Source organism: Poecilia mexicana, unplaced genomic scaffold (genome assembly GCF_051168715.1).
Source record: "Poecilia mexicana isolate PSO_F unplaced genomic scaffold, ASM5116871v1 scaffold_12, whole genome shotgun sequence".
NCBI lineage: Eukaryota > Metazoa > Chordata > Actinopteri > Cyprinodontiformes > Poeciliidae > Poecilia > Poecilia mexicana.
The window spans coordinates 781,292-796,265 of record NW_028263381.1 but is presented as its reverse complement, the minus strand read 5'-3'; the positions used below and the strand labels follow the sequence as shown (position 1 = coordinate 796,265).

The window sequence follows — 14,974 nt, the reverse complement described above, 5'->3', positions numbered from 1 at the left end:
TTTTGTCACCGTCAGACATTAAAAGAATGTAAAAAAAATAAAAAATAAAATAAAAAAATCAGGCATTATTTGGGGGCACCAGAACTTCTGAGGACCCCATGACCACCTCCTTTCTCTTCTTTTGCTAAGATGGCTAAGCAGGTCTAGTTAGCTTATGTTATTATTTAGTTTTTTCTTCGTTTTATTCCTAAGTTGTTTGTCACAACCATGATGTGTCAACTCCATAACTGACAATTTATAAAATTTTGATGACATTTTGTGAAATAAAAGCTTAATTTTGGTACACTGTTAAGATTTCATGGACCCGATGAGCTACAATATGGCCTCCTTCAGAATAACATCATATCAATTGAGGTAGTTTAGCATTTTGACAACTCCGTCAGATGTCAACTCCATCAGAGTTTTTAACTGACAGTGTCACTCTTTCTGTGATAGTGTTGACAAATCTCACTTAAATGTGCAGTTAATTCATTTTAATGTATTTTACATCAATGGCATTACTTCACATGTATCAAATATTACATTTTACTCACTAGTTTGTGACCACCTTCAGTTCTTTGTCAACTCCGTGATGCACTGTCAACTCCGTCAGATGGACTTTATGGTGTTTTTGTTTTAAATAATATTTCTTTTGTTTCTTAAGAAGCATTTGTCTTTAAAACTGAGTAAAAATATCACTAATAGGGTCATTATAAAATAATTTTATATTTATTTTTGTTAGATAGTGTTGACAAAGTTCTGGGTCAGGTCCATTAAAAATGTAATTTTCAAAAAAAAAAAAATTGCAATTGGGAGGCTGCACCTTAGCATCGTTACATTTCCAAAACATCATTTGTCAGTATGGCCTGAGGAATAATTTGAGGAATAATTTTAAAAAATTGGGGAAAATTTATACCCATTTCGTTCCACTTCTCAAGAATCACTGATACCAAGAAAAAAAAGAAAAAAAAAAATATATATATATATATGTGTGTGTGCGTGTGTGTGTGTGTAGAGAGGGATAGATAGATAGATAGATAGATAGATAGATAGATAGATAGATAGATAGATAGATAGATAGATAGATAGATAGATAGATAGATAGATAGATAGATAGATAGATAGATAGATAGATAGATAGATACTTAATTCAGTGAGGTGAAGCTGAATTAAGTGCAGCTTGAGTTCAGCAGTCTGACAGCTGCAGTAAACACTGTTTCTCAGCCTGGTGGTCTTGTTCTGGATGCTCCTCAGCCTCCTGTCTGAGGGAAGGAGGTGAAACAGTCTGTGTGCAGGATGAGTGGAGTACTTCATGATGTGGAGCACCCTTCTCCTGCATTGTGATGTGCAGGAGAAGGGTTCATGGTGGAGGGAAGACTATTTCCCACAGTCCTCCATGCAGCCTTAACCAGCCTCTGCAGAGCCACCCTCTCAGTAGCAGTGCAGCTGCCATGCCACAGAGTGATGCAGGTGCAGAGATCGCTCTCCACCACACAGCGATAGAAACTCCTCAGGACTGAGCTCCCAAGTCCAGCTCTCTGCAGCTTCCTGAGGAAGTAGAGATGCTGGTGGGCTTTACTGACCAGACAGGAAGTGTTGGCACTCCAGGTGAGGTCACTGGATATACACACACCCAGGTTCCTGTAGCTTGAGATCACCTCCACAGCTGATTCTCCGACGTTTAGGGGAGGAAGAAGATCCTTGTTCCTTCTAAAATCCACCACCATCGCGTTGGTCTTCTTCCCTTTGATGTCTTATCTGCCTGACCCACGATTTCATCAAACATCACTGGTTGTTAGAACCCGGGCATCCAGGTGCTGCTTCTGGTTGTACATTTGTCAACAGTAACACAGCACCAGCAGGCCTTCTGGGAGCCGTTTTATTGGGTTGATCTGATGAACTTCAGTGCTACTCAGTCCCATTCATGCTGCCAATACACATCAGATGATTCGCTGCACCACAGTGTTTCCAGTGTATGCTTGTCTTAAAGCAATATGAAATTAAGTGCAACATTCATTTGAACCACCATTAAATTTTTGTCTTCTACACCAAATTACTTTTTTATCAGATAGTGATTCATGTGTCACACACCATGTTTTGCAGAGAATGTGTGTCTCATTGAATGCTATCTTAAGCACTGAGTACTGGATTGAGTAATTTACTGTAAGTTCAACAACAAGTCTATGAAAGATTGTAAGCATTCATATATATTGCCATAATGTTTTTGAGGTTGGTTTTGGAGGTTGGTGACTAGATAAGCTCTCAGTTTTTGCCCTTAGGTAAATCTGAGCTGTTTTATGAGGACATATTTTAAGGAAGAGTTATCTATGTTATTATCTTTTTCTATCAAGAGGATAACACCACATGAAAACTGGAACTAGGATTTATAAAGAGAAACAGTAACTAAAGTCTACAACACCACGCAATACATTACAAACTTAAAGTACAATAAAACTGCAAAGTTTCAAAACAGTCAGGAATGTAGAGGCCTTGTCAAAAATCCATATGAATTCAAATTACTATTCCTAGATATGATTCCATAGATTCATTTATAATCTAATAAATCCAAACTAAAGATGATAAATTTTGTAGCTCAGGTGGTTTATGCCTTGATGTGATTAATGAAGTTTTCATGTATTTCCAATGTTTTGTAAAGTGCCATGATTTGATTTATATGCCCTGATGCTCACAGTAAACACTGAAAATTGAGATGGAGGTCAGCTGTGGAAAAAAAAACACAGAATAAGACAGATACCTGTGCAGCACAGCTGTACTTACCATTCCATTTACCAAGTATGATCATTCTTATTTTGAAAAGATCATTCTAACTTATGTCTTTGTGGAAGATAAAAAGTGCATGTAAGATGTTTTCAGCCTCAATCAGGCGGTCGGAGTTTCTCTGTAAGCCATTTTTCAAGTATTATTTTCAGTTTACTTTAACCAGGACATATTTGTCTTAAAATGTCACATTATACTGCTAAAGTAATATTTCTCTGTACATGTTTTTGATATTAAAATGGAGCTTGTTGTGGCACAGGGTTTAGCATGTTGGCTGCTGGTCCTTGACACAGTCTCTAGGGATCAACTCACGACCGCTGGACCTTTGCTAAATGTCTTCCTCACTTCTCTCTGGCCATTTCCGGTTTGACCACTGTGAATAAAGATCACTATTGCTACAAAAGAATACATCCGTCTGTTCGTCTGCCTATCCATCCATACTTATTCCTTCATGACTGTTCAGTGGTGAACTGGTTCCTACCTCCAACCATTCTGGACAAGAGGCAAGGTACAACCAGGTCAGCAGTCCATCACATGGCTACACAGAGACACTGAGGAGAAACAACCATGTAAACGCACACTGGAGCAATTGAGAGCAAGCAGTTAACTTGCATCACTTAACTGTCATATTTTTGGACAGTGGAAGATCAAAATTCAGTTATTGTTTTAAGAATCAAAAACAATAATTTCATAAGACATTACCCAAAATATTCTCATATGACCTAGTCTACATCTGCAATAATTCCAGAATGTTAATTGTTAAAATGACACAGAGCTAAATGTTCTGGGATTTAGTGCTGACTGGTCTCCACATTTCTTTAATGGTGTAGTCAACTAAGAGTCCAGCTGGAAAAACTGTACGCTGTAGCCTATAGTAGTTTATTTGCACTGAATGTGAATAAATTTAAACCTGGTCTGATTTAGACTGACTTTAAATTAATTAGATTTTCTTGGCTCATGGCTGCACAGTGACAGTTGGTAGCACTGTTGCCTTGCAGCAAGAAGGTCCTGGGTTATATTCCCGGCCCGGGGTCTTTCTGTATGGAGTTTGCATGTTCTCCCTGTGCATGTGTGGATTTTTTCCTCCCACAGTCCAAAAACATGACTGTCAGGTTAATTGGTCTGTCTAAATTCTCCCTAGTTGTGAGTGTGTGTGTGTGTGTGTGTATGGTTGTTTGTCCTGTCTGTTTCTGTGATGCCCTGCGACAGACTTGTGACCTGTTCAGGGTGTACCCCACCTCTCACCCAAAACGTTTGCTGGAGATAGGCAGCAGCATCTCCTGACCCCACTAAGGACAAGGGTGTACTGAGGGTAGATGGATTCTCGCCTCACAAAAAATACAACATCTTGCACTTTCCACCTCAAGTTTTACCTATAATACCATTTATGTAGAGTAATAGAATAGAATAGAAATAGCCTTTATTTTCTGCCAATAGAAAAATTTAGTTAATTGAAAGAAAATTTGAAGAACTTTCTTTCTAGTTGAATGAAGTAATTCATTCAACTGGTAAACTAACAAACAACAGAGAATGGCATTAAGCTGTATTTGTATGCAGTCATTCAAATACAAATATGTGTCCTAAAAATGCTAATTTCTCAGATTAAAAGTCTCTTCAGAAAACAACAAATTTAAAGCAGGTATTAAACATAATTTTAGTGAAGCTGAATTTATGAGGTAAGAAAATATTTTTACTCTGGGATGATTTGACTGGCTATTCTAATGAGAAATTTGTGCAGCAAAGCAATAAAAATGATTTTCTTTCCCTTTCACTCAGTTCTGAACAGTTGATAAATAATAGCATCAAAATCTTCCTTTAAATACACAAACAAATAAAAACCTTCTTCAACATTGCAGCTGGCACAGCTCACAGCAAAAGCATGAAGTACACACAACAGATGCACACAGTAGTGTGGCACCAGTAGCGATAATGCTGGATACCGTTTAATTACTGAGAAACAGAAAGGGAGCACTGATTAGTACAGCTAACAAATGTACACATTTTCTTCTTTCAAACAAGTTACATCGATAATCCACACAAAGGTTCCCAAGCTCAAACATGTTTTTTACTTTTTAAACACTGCAATGTTTGTAGTTCAGTAACTGTGCTACATAAAAATCATGTTTTGATCACATGACCTGAAGAATGGAAAGTACAAAATGATGTCATCAGATTGTCTGTGAATCTTATTCATCTATAATTAGACCTGATGGATTTTGGCACTTCATAACTGGGTGGCCCAACAGTTTGAGAGCCTCTTGGTTTACAGTACTTACTAATGTTCAGTGACTCAGACTGGTTGAACTATTCCTGGTTCTGGTTTTGCTAAGAATGGGGGGAAGTTTGGAATGGCACTTAGAGGCAAACCTTACTGTAACCAATCCTAGAAGTTAGTTATCTCTTACTATGGGCATGGGTGGTTCTAGATAGGGGCCAACAGGAGCCAGTGACCCTGTAGAATTGGTTCTGGCCCCTGTACTGATCCCTGTACTGAGATACAATACTAGATCAATGTCTTATGATGATAAGTGTAGCGTAACCAGAATGTATTGGTCCCTTGGCCCAACTTTTCATATGCCAGATCAGGGGTCTGCAACCTACAGCTCCAGAGCCAAAGGTGCCTCTTTGACTCACCAAAAGTATTAAACTATTAAATACTGCCCTGTTTTTTTGTTTGTTTGTTTTTTGGCCCCACCATGGTTTCCCTGGTTAATTTAGTCTAGAATTGCCACTACTATATGTTTCAAAAATACTATGTCATATGAATAAGATTTGAAATACCTGCCTTCAATGGCTTTTAGTAAAGAGGCTCAGATAAACAAAAATCTGTACAACACAAACGTTCTCTGCTTAGGTAAAATACCTTCCGGCAGACTAAGAGGACTATGAAAACATGTTGTAAAAGGATAAGAAGCAGAGAAAACACTGAGTGTTTGCAGAGAACTTTGACACACTGTCAGAAGTCCAACTGTAAACCAGTGTTGAAGGGTTGTTGCATTTTAAGAGACCGTTGGATTTTTCCAATCCTTGGAACATCTTTGGGAAGCAGCACTACTTGAGAACAGCAGTAGGACATTTTCTCTTTTTTCCATCCTTTAATAGATCCTCTGTGCATGCATTTGGCTGGGGTCCATAGAAGCACCATTATTACATAGCACCATTTTTCATAGTTATCCTTTTACACTGGTACCCAACCACTAGCATGCATACACTCTAAAATCATGTTCTTAGATAACATTTCTAAATGTAGCATTGATTAAAATGTCACAAGGCAAGTAATGACTATTCATACAGTACTTTACATGTAAATTTGAACTGAATACAGTACACATTAAAGAAAGTGCTAAAGTACAACATTTCCTTGTTTCAGAAGTCTTAGTTTACAGAACTACAGAACACACCAGTGTCTTACATTTATCTAAATGTATACCTTTTCATCTTTTCTTTATTTTTCTTAGTTGCTTTTTTAAAGGCCAAACATCAATATCTCTACATTTTCCAGTTTACAACCAAATGCATAATACAACAGGACAAGCAGAATGTCTTCTTCAGTACGCCTATGTTCACATCACTCTGTACAACCACACATGAACACAAACACTTTGTAAGGTTAACGTTTTCCTTTAAAAAAATCTGCCGTTTCCTTCTAGATGTGACAAATGGCACATATTTTGATTATAGCTCCTTTTTTATTATGCCTTTGGCTATTTTTAATATGTTTCAGTCTGCTAAAAATAAAAAGCACGAAAATGAAAATGAGCAGAGATGAATTCAAATGGACCTTTAAGGCATCCAAACTAGAAAACATCAGATCTGCAGTTCAGGGTTCAGAATCCTGTAACCATCCACGTCATGTCCACTGAAAACAAGAACCAGACGGTTACAGGGACATTTTTAATCTTTAGATAGATTACAGAATTTGACTTCTGTTACTTATTTAGGAAGCTTATAAGGGAAAGTGCCTTTGATTAAAATATGAATAATAAATGTGAATAAGACTTTATAAAAATATAAAATTTTATCCATTGAGTTTAGAGACTGATAAGTAGGATGGATCACATACATGAGTCTTAGCAGCTTTGGCCAGAGTTGAACCTTTAGCTGTGATATCAGTGTTAGCCCTATACATGCACGTGGTTTGGTTTAATAAACTTCTTCCAAATTTAGAATCTAAGTTTTTGTGTATTCTTGCCATTGTTAAAAACCTACAGATCTAAAGACAGGCTGACCAAGACCTGCTGTTTGAGCAAAAAATATTTCTAAAAAGTTAAAAATAGTATGTGGGTCTCTCTTTTAGGTAAGAAAAAAAAATCATTTTACTGGATCATATTTTCAAATTCACTCCTTCAGTCATTTAATTCAATATTTGCAGTTGACTCCAAATACATTCTTTTTATTTCATGAACTAGGATTGTGCTGTACAGGACACAGCAACTCAAACCAACATATGTCTTAATCAGCTGTATAAATTTCAGATTAAGTGCAATTCTCTTGTATATAATCAAACAATCTACAAATTGTTCAAAACTGCAAACAATACCTTAATTTAAACTAATCAGCCATAACATTATGACCAATTGCCTAACATTGGCATCTGATCTTTTGGACTCAGTCTCAGTCTCTTGTCTTCAGTGAATCTGTGGTAAATATTTAAAGTCATTGAAGCTAATGGGTGTTCAGGCTTGTCTCCTCAAACTTGTTTTCCTTAAACCAACCACATTCCATTTCTCCACAGAGATGTTATGCTGCTGAAAGAGACCACTCCCATTATAAAACACTACTTCTTTTAAAGTGTGTATTCAATCTACAACTAAAGTCCCTTTTACAAAATAATTGAAGTCAAGGGACTAAGCATTTTCTGGGTTGAGTTTTGAAAGGACCAAGGAGCCAAGGAGGGCTGCTGGCTTATGAGCTGCAAAATGATATAGTGATAAAAGTTTAAACGAGCTTCACAGGTTCAGGTTGTGATGGAAGGGTCAGTGCCCTCACCCAATCAATGGACTGTGCTGTGTAACACCATATCTGTACTGTACCATTTTCCTATAGACCTACAACTGAAGACTGCCCAGGAACAGAGCTGTATGAGCCGCTTTTACAATGAAAACAGACAAAATAGCAAACTGAACCCCACCGACCCATGTCATACCCTTCACTGAAATAAAGCAAATAACACAGTATACCTCTTATTTATTGTAACCTTTGGTATGTGAGATGTCTGAAACACATAGTATGAGGAGTTCTCTATGTCGACCACAGAGTTCTGCTTCAGTCCTGTGGTTCTGAGGGTGGCTTTATTTCCGAAAGCTCACATCAGCTCTAGACGTGCCTGCTGGTTTAACTAGCCCCCCTTAATTGGTTCAACTGGTCCTTTTAAAACTTTAAGACTTTGCAGGTTGTGTGTGGGCTAAATTTATCTGCAGGTTGACACTTTCAGGCACAACCTTAATAAAGAAGCAGAATATCATGGGGGGGGTTGTGTGCAGCTTATAGTTGCTGTGATCAGTGATTGTCAATTTATGCTAATATTAGTGGTCCTTCTGCTAGAAATAATTTCAACAAAAGTGCAGATTTTCTTTAAAGTGTTTTCTATAGCACTCATTTTACCAAACTAATGACCATCCTGCCTTTACAGGACTTTACTACTGATGTGATCCCCTATTAATCAGAAGTCAGATTTTCAAAAGTCTGACTGGAACATTTGCAGAGTAACCAGTGTTCACTATCTAATATGGCCACATTCATATAGAATGTAGTGAAAGTTGCTAGATCACAGGTGTCGAACCTTTATTGCCAGCTCCATCTTCGAAGAAAATGAAAACACAGCATAAGTTGATTTTACCGTATAAATAACGGTAAAATTCTGTCAACCACAGCTGCCGGTATTTTACTGTAAATTAGAGACGCTTATTTTTTTACAGTGTACACTTCATATTCCTTATATTAAAATTTAGCTTAGACAAGAATTATCTTGGGGAAAATTAATTTCTAATTTCTAAAATAGATTGTGCTTTGAATTATACAAAGTATGATATATCTCGTAGGTCTCTATATAAAAAAGTAAAACAACTTACTGAAAATAAATTGACAGTCTTCACCAGATCCTCCTAAAAGGGCAGCAAACATTAAATATTCCTTAGTTTTTATTGACTAAAGGGGCCAACAGGAACTAGCCCAATAAAACAACTTAATCTTAAAATGAAAAGTGCCAGTTCGTTGGTTATATACCTGAATGAACTACATCAGAAGATATTTTGCACAGCAGACATTCTGACTGGTCTGAACATGTGAGCCTAACCATTAACATGGCTGTGTTCCATCCACAATACTTGATCCAGAGCAGATTTACTGACAGTGGTTTCATAACACCAGTTCTTTTTGTTTCCATCAGAGAGCTCCAACACTGACTCCAACAACTCATGGGCCCAGTTGAAAGGAGAATTTTTTTTTCAGCAGCCAATGGTGGGTTCATGGAAACCAACAAGCAAACAAAATTATGTTCCAAAGCACTGAGGTAATTCTGCATTTACTCTGGTTCATCTAACAGCAAAGCTCAGTGTCTCTTTTCTCTCTCTATGTTTTCACCTCTTCCTATATGTAATATAATGAGATCAAAGCATTGCATAGGGCTACTTTTTAGCAGTCAGTTGGGTTTTATCAATACTCCCAGATGATATTGATTTTAAAAGGGGGGGTTGAAACATCCTGCCTAAGTTCTGTTTGCATTGCTGCTTCCTTCAGAAATGTCTGTCTGGATTTTAAGTGCAACAACTTTTACAATTTGCATGGTCCAATTTGGAAATAAAATCTACTGGAAATCTCCAAAGTCAGAATGCTGATATTTTTAAAGAATTACACAATCCAAAATTGACTGGAAGAGTTGCTTACAGTGATGTAAGGATGTGGCTCTAAGAAGCTCTCTAGCTACCAAGAAGGTTCTTTGCCATGTTTTTTTTATAGAACCTGGTAAGACCTGGCTCCAGCTCCAGCTCCAGCTCCAGCTCCAGCTCCAGCTCCAGCTCCAGCGCTGGGTTAGCACTGAAAGCAGTGCGGGGAAAAACCTTAGTAGTACTTCAATAACAAAACACAGAGTAAGATAACACAGAACAAGTTGATCTAATTCACTAAATTAAAAAAGAGCTTAATGTTATGACAAAACCACATTCATTTTTACCTTCTGCCAAACGTCCTTCACCTCATTTTAAAAGCTAAGTGTTTTTTAGATTCCTTGTTTAAATTATAAAATGCTGGACTGTGGAAAATTAGAGAGCTCCAAAGATTCTTCCTTTACTTCAGATGTAAAGAAAAGATTTCCTCACTCTACACTATATACTATATCATGAAAATGTCCAGCAACCGAATACATTTACAAAGGAAACACAATGTGAACAGTGGAATACATCATTCACTGCAGCATGAAGAGTATACACTCATTAGCCACATTATTAGATAGACCTGTTTGAACTGAAAGCTTGAAAAACAAGTCATGAATGAGCCAGTCTCATGGCAGTAACTCACTGCATTTAGACGCTATTATAATGACTTGCTGAAGATCAAAGAGGGCACCAGGATGGGGAAGAAAGGACAGTGACACGGCTGTTGGTGACAGACTGGTCTGAGTATTACAGAAACAACTCATCTACTGGGATTTTCCCATATAACCATCTCTTTTGTTCATAGAAAATTCTCAGGGAACAAAAAATAATATTCAGTGAGCAGCAATTGCATGGATGAAAATACCTTCCTGATAAGGAAGATAAGCAAGCAACAAAAGTTTAAATGCCCACTCAGTGGGTGAGGCATCTTCCCCAAGGACACAACGACTGAGATAGACGGAGCAGGGATTTGAACAGGCAACACACAGATTACAAGATGAACTCCTAGTACTAGCAAGGTATATCTAATACCTTGGCTGATGAGTATTTTTGTTTGAGGTTCAACAAATGTAAATTTGTGTCCTCATGATGCAAGACACTGAATGTATTCAGGTAGATGGAAAATAAAAAGCGATGTTTTTTTCTGTCTAATCCAGCGTTAGCCTCCTTTCCACTGCTGCTACTTCAATTATCACATAAAAAAGCTGACTAATGTAAATTCACCTTGATTAAACCAGAATCAAAATAATTAGATCAAAATAAAACATGTGTTCTTGTTTGCAACGTGTGGGCTGTTCAGTGCAGTAGCCATCAGTCTGCATTGCCACTCTACACACATCTTCCACATGACAAGAAGGACTTATTCAGTCTGAGCATTCCTGTGTGTGAGAAGCATCAGATGGCATGTTGAACAATGAAAACCCACACACACGGATGTGACCTAAAATGGTTGTAAAACTCAATAAGGAGAGGTTTTCAGGGTAAAATAACACAAAGTTGTAATTAAAGGTGTCACTGTACCAGGTGGCATGGAGTCTCTTATACTAATTATTTGTAGTCTGGACATTAGAAGTGGAAGCAAATTAGTAAAAAACCTTTCCTCTTTCATGCATCATTTTCAACTTTTAAATGAATGAACCATGCCTAAATATGTCTTCAGCAGAAACGTATGGCTTCCTTTTTGTTTTCCAGGGCTGTTTTTACATGATATGCTTCCAGTTGATCATGTTTGTGTGCCTAGCAGAAGATGTAGAAAAACTGCAGAATTCACATCTGAAAAGACAATATGTAGCTGCTTGTGCTACGTATTTCTTTTGCCATCTCTCATGACAGTTTTATATTTAAAGTTGTGGTTTTTGAATCCACATTCATCCTTCTTTGACAGTTTTATGCTTCATGGCAAAAAATGTCTCAAATATCAATATTCATGGATATATCAAGAAACCTAGTCAAGCCTCACACTTATAGATTTGTTTTGCCTCCTTTGAATCTTGTTGGCTCTTTCAGCAACAGCTGCACTGACAGTTTGGCTCATTAAAAACCACACTCTGGACCTCTCACAAGTTCAGTTCTCTTTCTGAAACTGACTAGTGGTGCAACTCTAAGCACCAATGGATTTTACGTGTAGGGTATGACATCTGGTCAGTGATTCTGCACTCAATAGACAGCTCTGCAGGTTTGCATCACTGCAAAAGTTGTCTCTAAGCTGACCCAGAGCTTGCCAATGTGAAAACCTAACATCTGCTGTGCAGTTTTGGTATATTTTGATGGATGCTAAACTGCCAGTGCACATAGCAGCAATGAACTGTGTCTGCACAACTGAAGACTGCCCAGGAACTCTGCTTTTAATGATCTGGAGAACACAACACGCCTTGCAATTCTTCAGTGCACATGAGAAGGCAAAGACCAGATCATGTCTTCACTGATAACAGTACGTAAGAATATCGGAACATAACCTGATCTAAGGAGAAGCACAAGGTCAAACCCAGGATTCTGTTGTCCATGTACATTTGAACAATAAACTGAAGGACTAAACTCTACATATCAGAAAACAAAACAAGTCACAACACCAGGATAACCATTTCACTGGCAGCATGCATCGGCACACCAATGTTTCTCTTGCCTAGTTGTTGTGACAATTATAAATATATTATTCCATTGGATCAACACCTACATCTCACTACACCATAGTTTTCCCTAGGTCAGTGAGGCTGCAAGCATTGACTGGTATTTATTGCACTTATGGGACTACCTAAGGCCCCAACCATCAGGATATCCCAACAACCCAGCAAATTTCTCAGGCAACTCACCTCAACCTTTTATTTGACTCAAATATAGATATTCATCCTATGTTTATAATGACCTTTTTGATTTGTTGCAGTTTGCACTTCTCTGCACTTTTCTGCTTGCCACAAAAATATTAGGTAATGTTTAGGGTGCCAACATTAACAATGGTCAACTCTAAAGCTCATCTATTGCCAGCAATACCATATCACTGTAACTTTTTTGATTAATAACCATCTGTACAGTGCATTCTTAAATTTAAAAGGCAAATGTGGGTTAAAGTCCACAGAGCCCCAAATCATTCCCAGGCTGCTCCTGGTTAAAGTGCATCAGCAGCAGTAGATGAATCAGGTGTTGCTATAAGGCTATGAATGGATCACTTCTTGGCAGGGTAGATGTTTACCAGCCCTTGGTAAATCAGCCTACTTGTGGTGACAGAACATGGCATGTGGAAGGTTGGGCCATGTGTCTGGAGGGTCCAGAGGTCAGTCCTCCTGCTCTATGCTGTCCTGTCGGTCTTCTGTCCTCTTCTCCTTGTGGCATGAGAAGATCCTCCGCATTTCCTCCTCATACCTGATGAAGTTTTCTCCGAATCGAGCCCAGGCTTTCAATGGGACCGTGATGGTGTTCCTGTACGGCTGACGCACTTCACTTATTTTTAAGAAAACTCCGTAGCGGTTTGAGCCCACATCAAAGTAAAAGCGTTTGTTGTCCACTCGGAAGGACGCTGCCTCCGGAAGCTCGGGGTTATCGAGGCGAGTCCTGGAGCCCAGTCGACCATGCTCGTCCACCTCTTCGTCCCCGTAGTCCTCAATGAGCTGGGACAGGGCGTCTCTGAACTCGATGAGCCCCTGTGCGGGCAGAACGATGGTCTGCTCGATACCCTGGCCATAGTAGCCCATGGAGCCGTGGCCTTTGCTGACGGTCTGTCGTATGCGGAGGAACCTGCCTCTCTGGTTCTCCTTGAGGTCCAGAAAGTACTTCCTGTTGTCTCTCTCAATGAATTCGCTCTTGAGAACTCGGTGGGCATGATCGTCGGAGCCTACCGAGCCGGTGGGAGATGCATGCTGCTCCCTCGCTTTTCTGCGAGCATCATGCCCGCGGCCCTGCCCGTTGCTGCCGTGTTCCTCTGCCAGCTGGGGAGTCTGGACCAGGTTCCCCCTCAGTCCGATTCGGGCGTAATAATCGATGAAATCTCCCAGGCAGTATCGCAGAGCCGGAGCCATTGACATGGACAGAGTCAGCTTGCTCTTCCTGATGTTATCATGACGGCCTCTCCCGATCCACACCTCGGCTATCTTCAGGAAGCGACCGCGCACACTCTGCTTCACGTCCAGATAGAAGCGTTTCTTCTGGATGTCAACGCGTTTTGAGGCCAGTTCCTGAATGTCATTTCCCTGCTGAGCTGCTCCAGCCTGGATGTACTGCTGGGGATACGCGTGTCTGGACAGAGAATCGGACTGGATCTTACCCCTGCTTCTTTCCGTTCCCCTGCAGCACCCATCAGCCATCATCATCATCATTTATATTCCAGCAGCAGCCTGCACAGGAAAAAGCGATCTCTCCATTCCCAACACATCGGCTACAGCTGGCTGGAAGAGCACAGGTTCACCTGAAAATGGCTGCGTGCTTTAAAGCCATCAACTCATCCAGTCAGTGTCCAGAATAAACACCATGTATCCGGTCTCCGATGCGGACTGCTTCCATGTTTCATCAGCGATTTGTGCCGCAGCCTCTCGTTAACACAGGGAACCGGGAACAGCCGACCTGAGATACAGGAATGAACCCGATGAACCCGTTCACCCCCCGCCCCTCCCCGTCCTGAGAAGCCCTCCGTTAAAGAGACGCGACGTCAGCAATGACTGAAGGCTGCATTCACTGCAGCTCTTCTCCACTGCACGGATTTATGGCAGCGTAATGCGGGATCCACCGACTCCTGCCCTCCATTCAGACGAACATTATGTCCCTGAAGGAGAACATGTGAAGCAGGATGCTGATTTTCCTCCTCTGCGTCAACAGACATTATTCTTCAGAAAAATCCCATCATCATCATCATCATCATCATCGTCATCATCATCATCTCCATTGTTGCAAGTTTAACATTTCACAGTCCTCCCGATGGCAGAATTATTTCAATCATAAAGACATAAAAATAGCCATGGTAAACCAAATGACTGCAAATTGATTTACTAGCTTGTAAGAATGACTTGCCGTTTCTTCTCCAATGGGTTAACATGATCAGCACACTGCTTTACCCACCACAAATGGAGGTATGAAAAAAGCTGAAAATGTAACTTTTATAAAACAAAATGTTCATTTTTTACATGTTAAAACTGTCACTATGGAGACAGATAATTTGAAAAAAAAAATTCAAGCTCCTCTGCTTGCTCCCAGTGCTAACTATAGATATAGAAATGCATGACTTGATCAGAAACAGCCAATCAATCAGAGCCAAGAAGAGGGTCTGTCAATGAGGCTTGTGTATGAGCTGCTCACACCCTCCTCTTGCTCTCTGCTACGGTACAGCTTCTCCCCATCAGCATCTGCCAGGAATGAAGGTC

General features: G+C 39.5%; 1 protein-coding gene across 1 annotated transcript; it reads right to left on the bottom strand.

The window, feature by feature from the left end:
* Window positions 1-12,421: 12,421 nt before the first annotated feature.
* purg (purine-rich element binding protein G) lies at window positions 12,422-14,218 on the bottom strand. The gene has a single exon (XM_088010640.1). The coding sequence runs from the start codon at window positions 13,934-13,936 to the stop codon at window positions 12,899-12,901; it is 1,038 nt and encodes a 345-aa protein (XP_087866766.1). The 5' UTR covers window positions 13,937-14,218; the 3' UTR covers window positions 12,422-12,898.
* Between the last annotated feature and the right edge of the window lie 756 nt (window positions 14,219-14,974).

Bases quoted from the DNA above. Each gene is read 5' to 3' on its own strand.
- purg (XM_088010640.1), bottom strand. From the start codon at position 13,936: ATGATGATGATGATGGCTGATGGGTGCTGCAGGGGAACGGAAAGAAGC.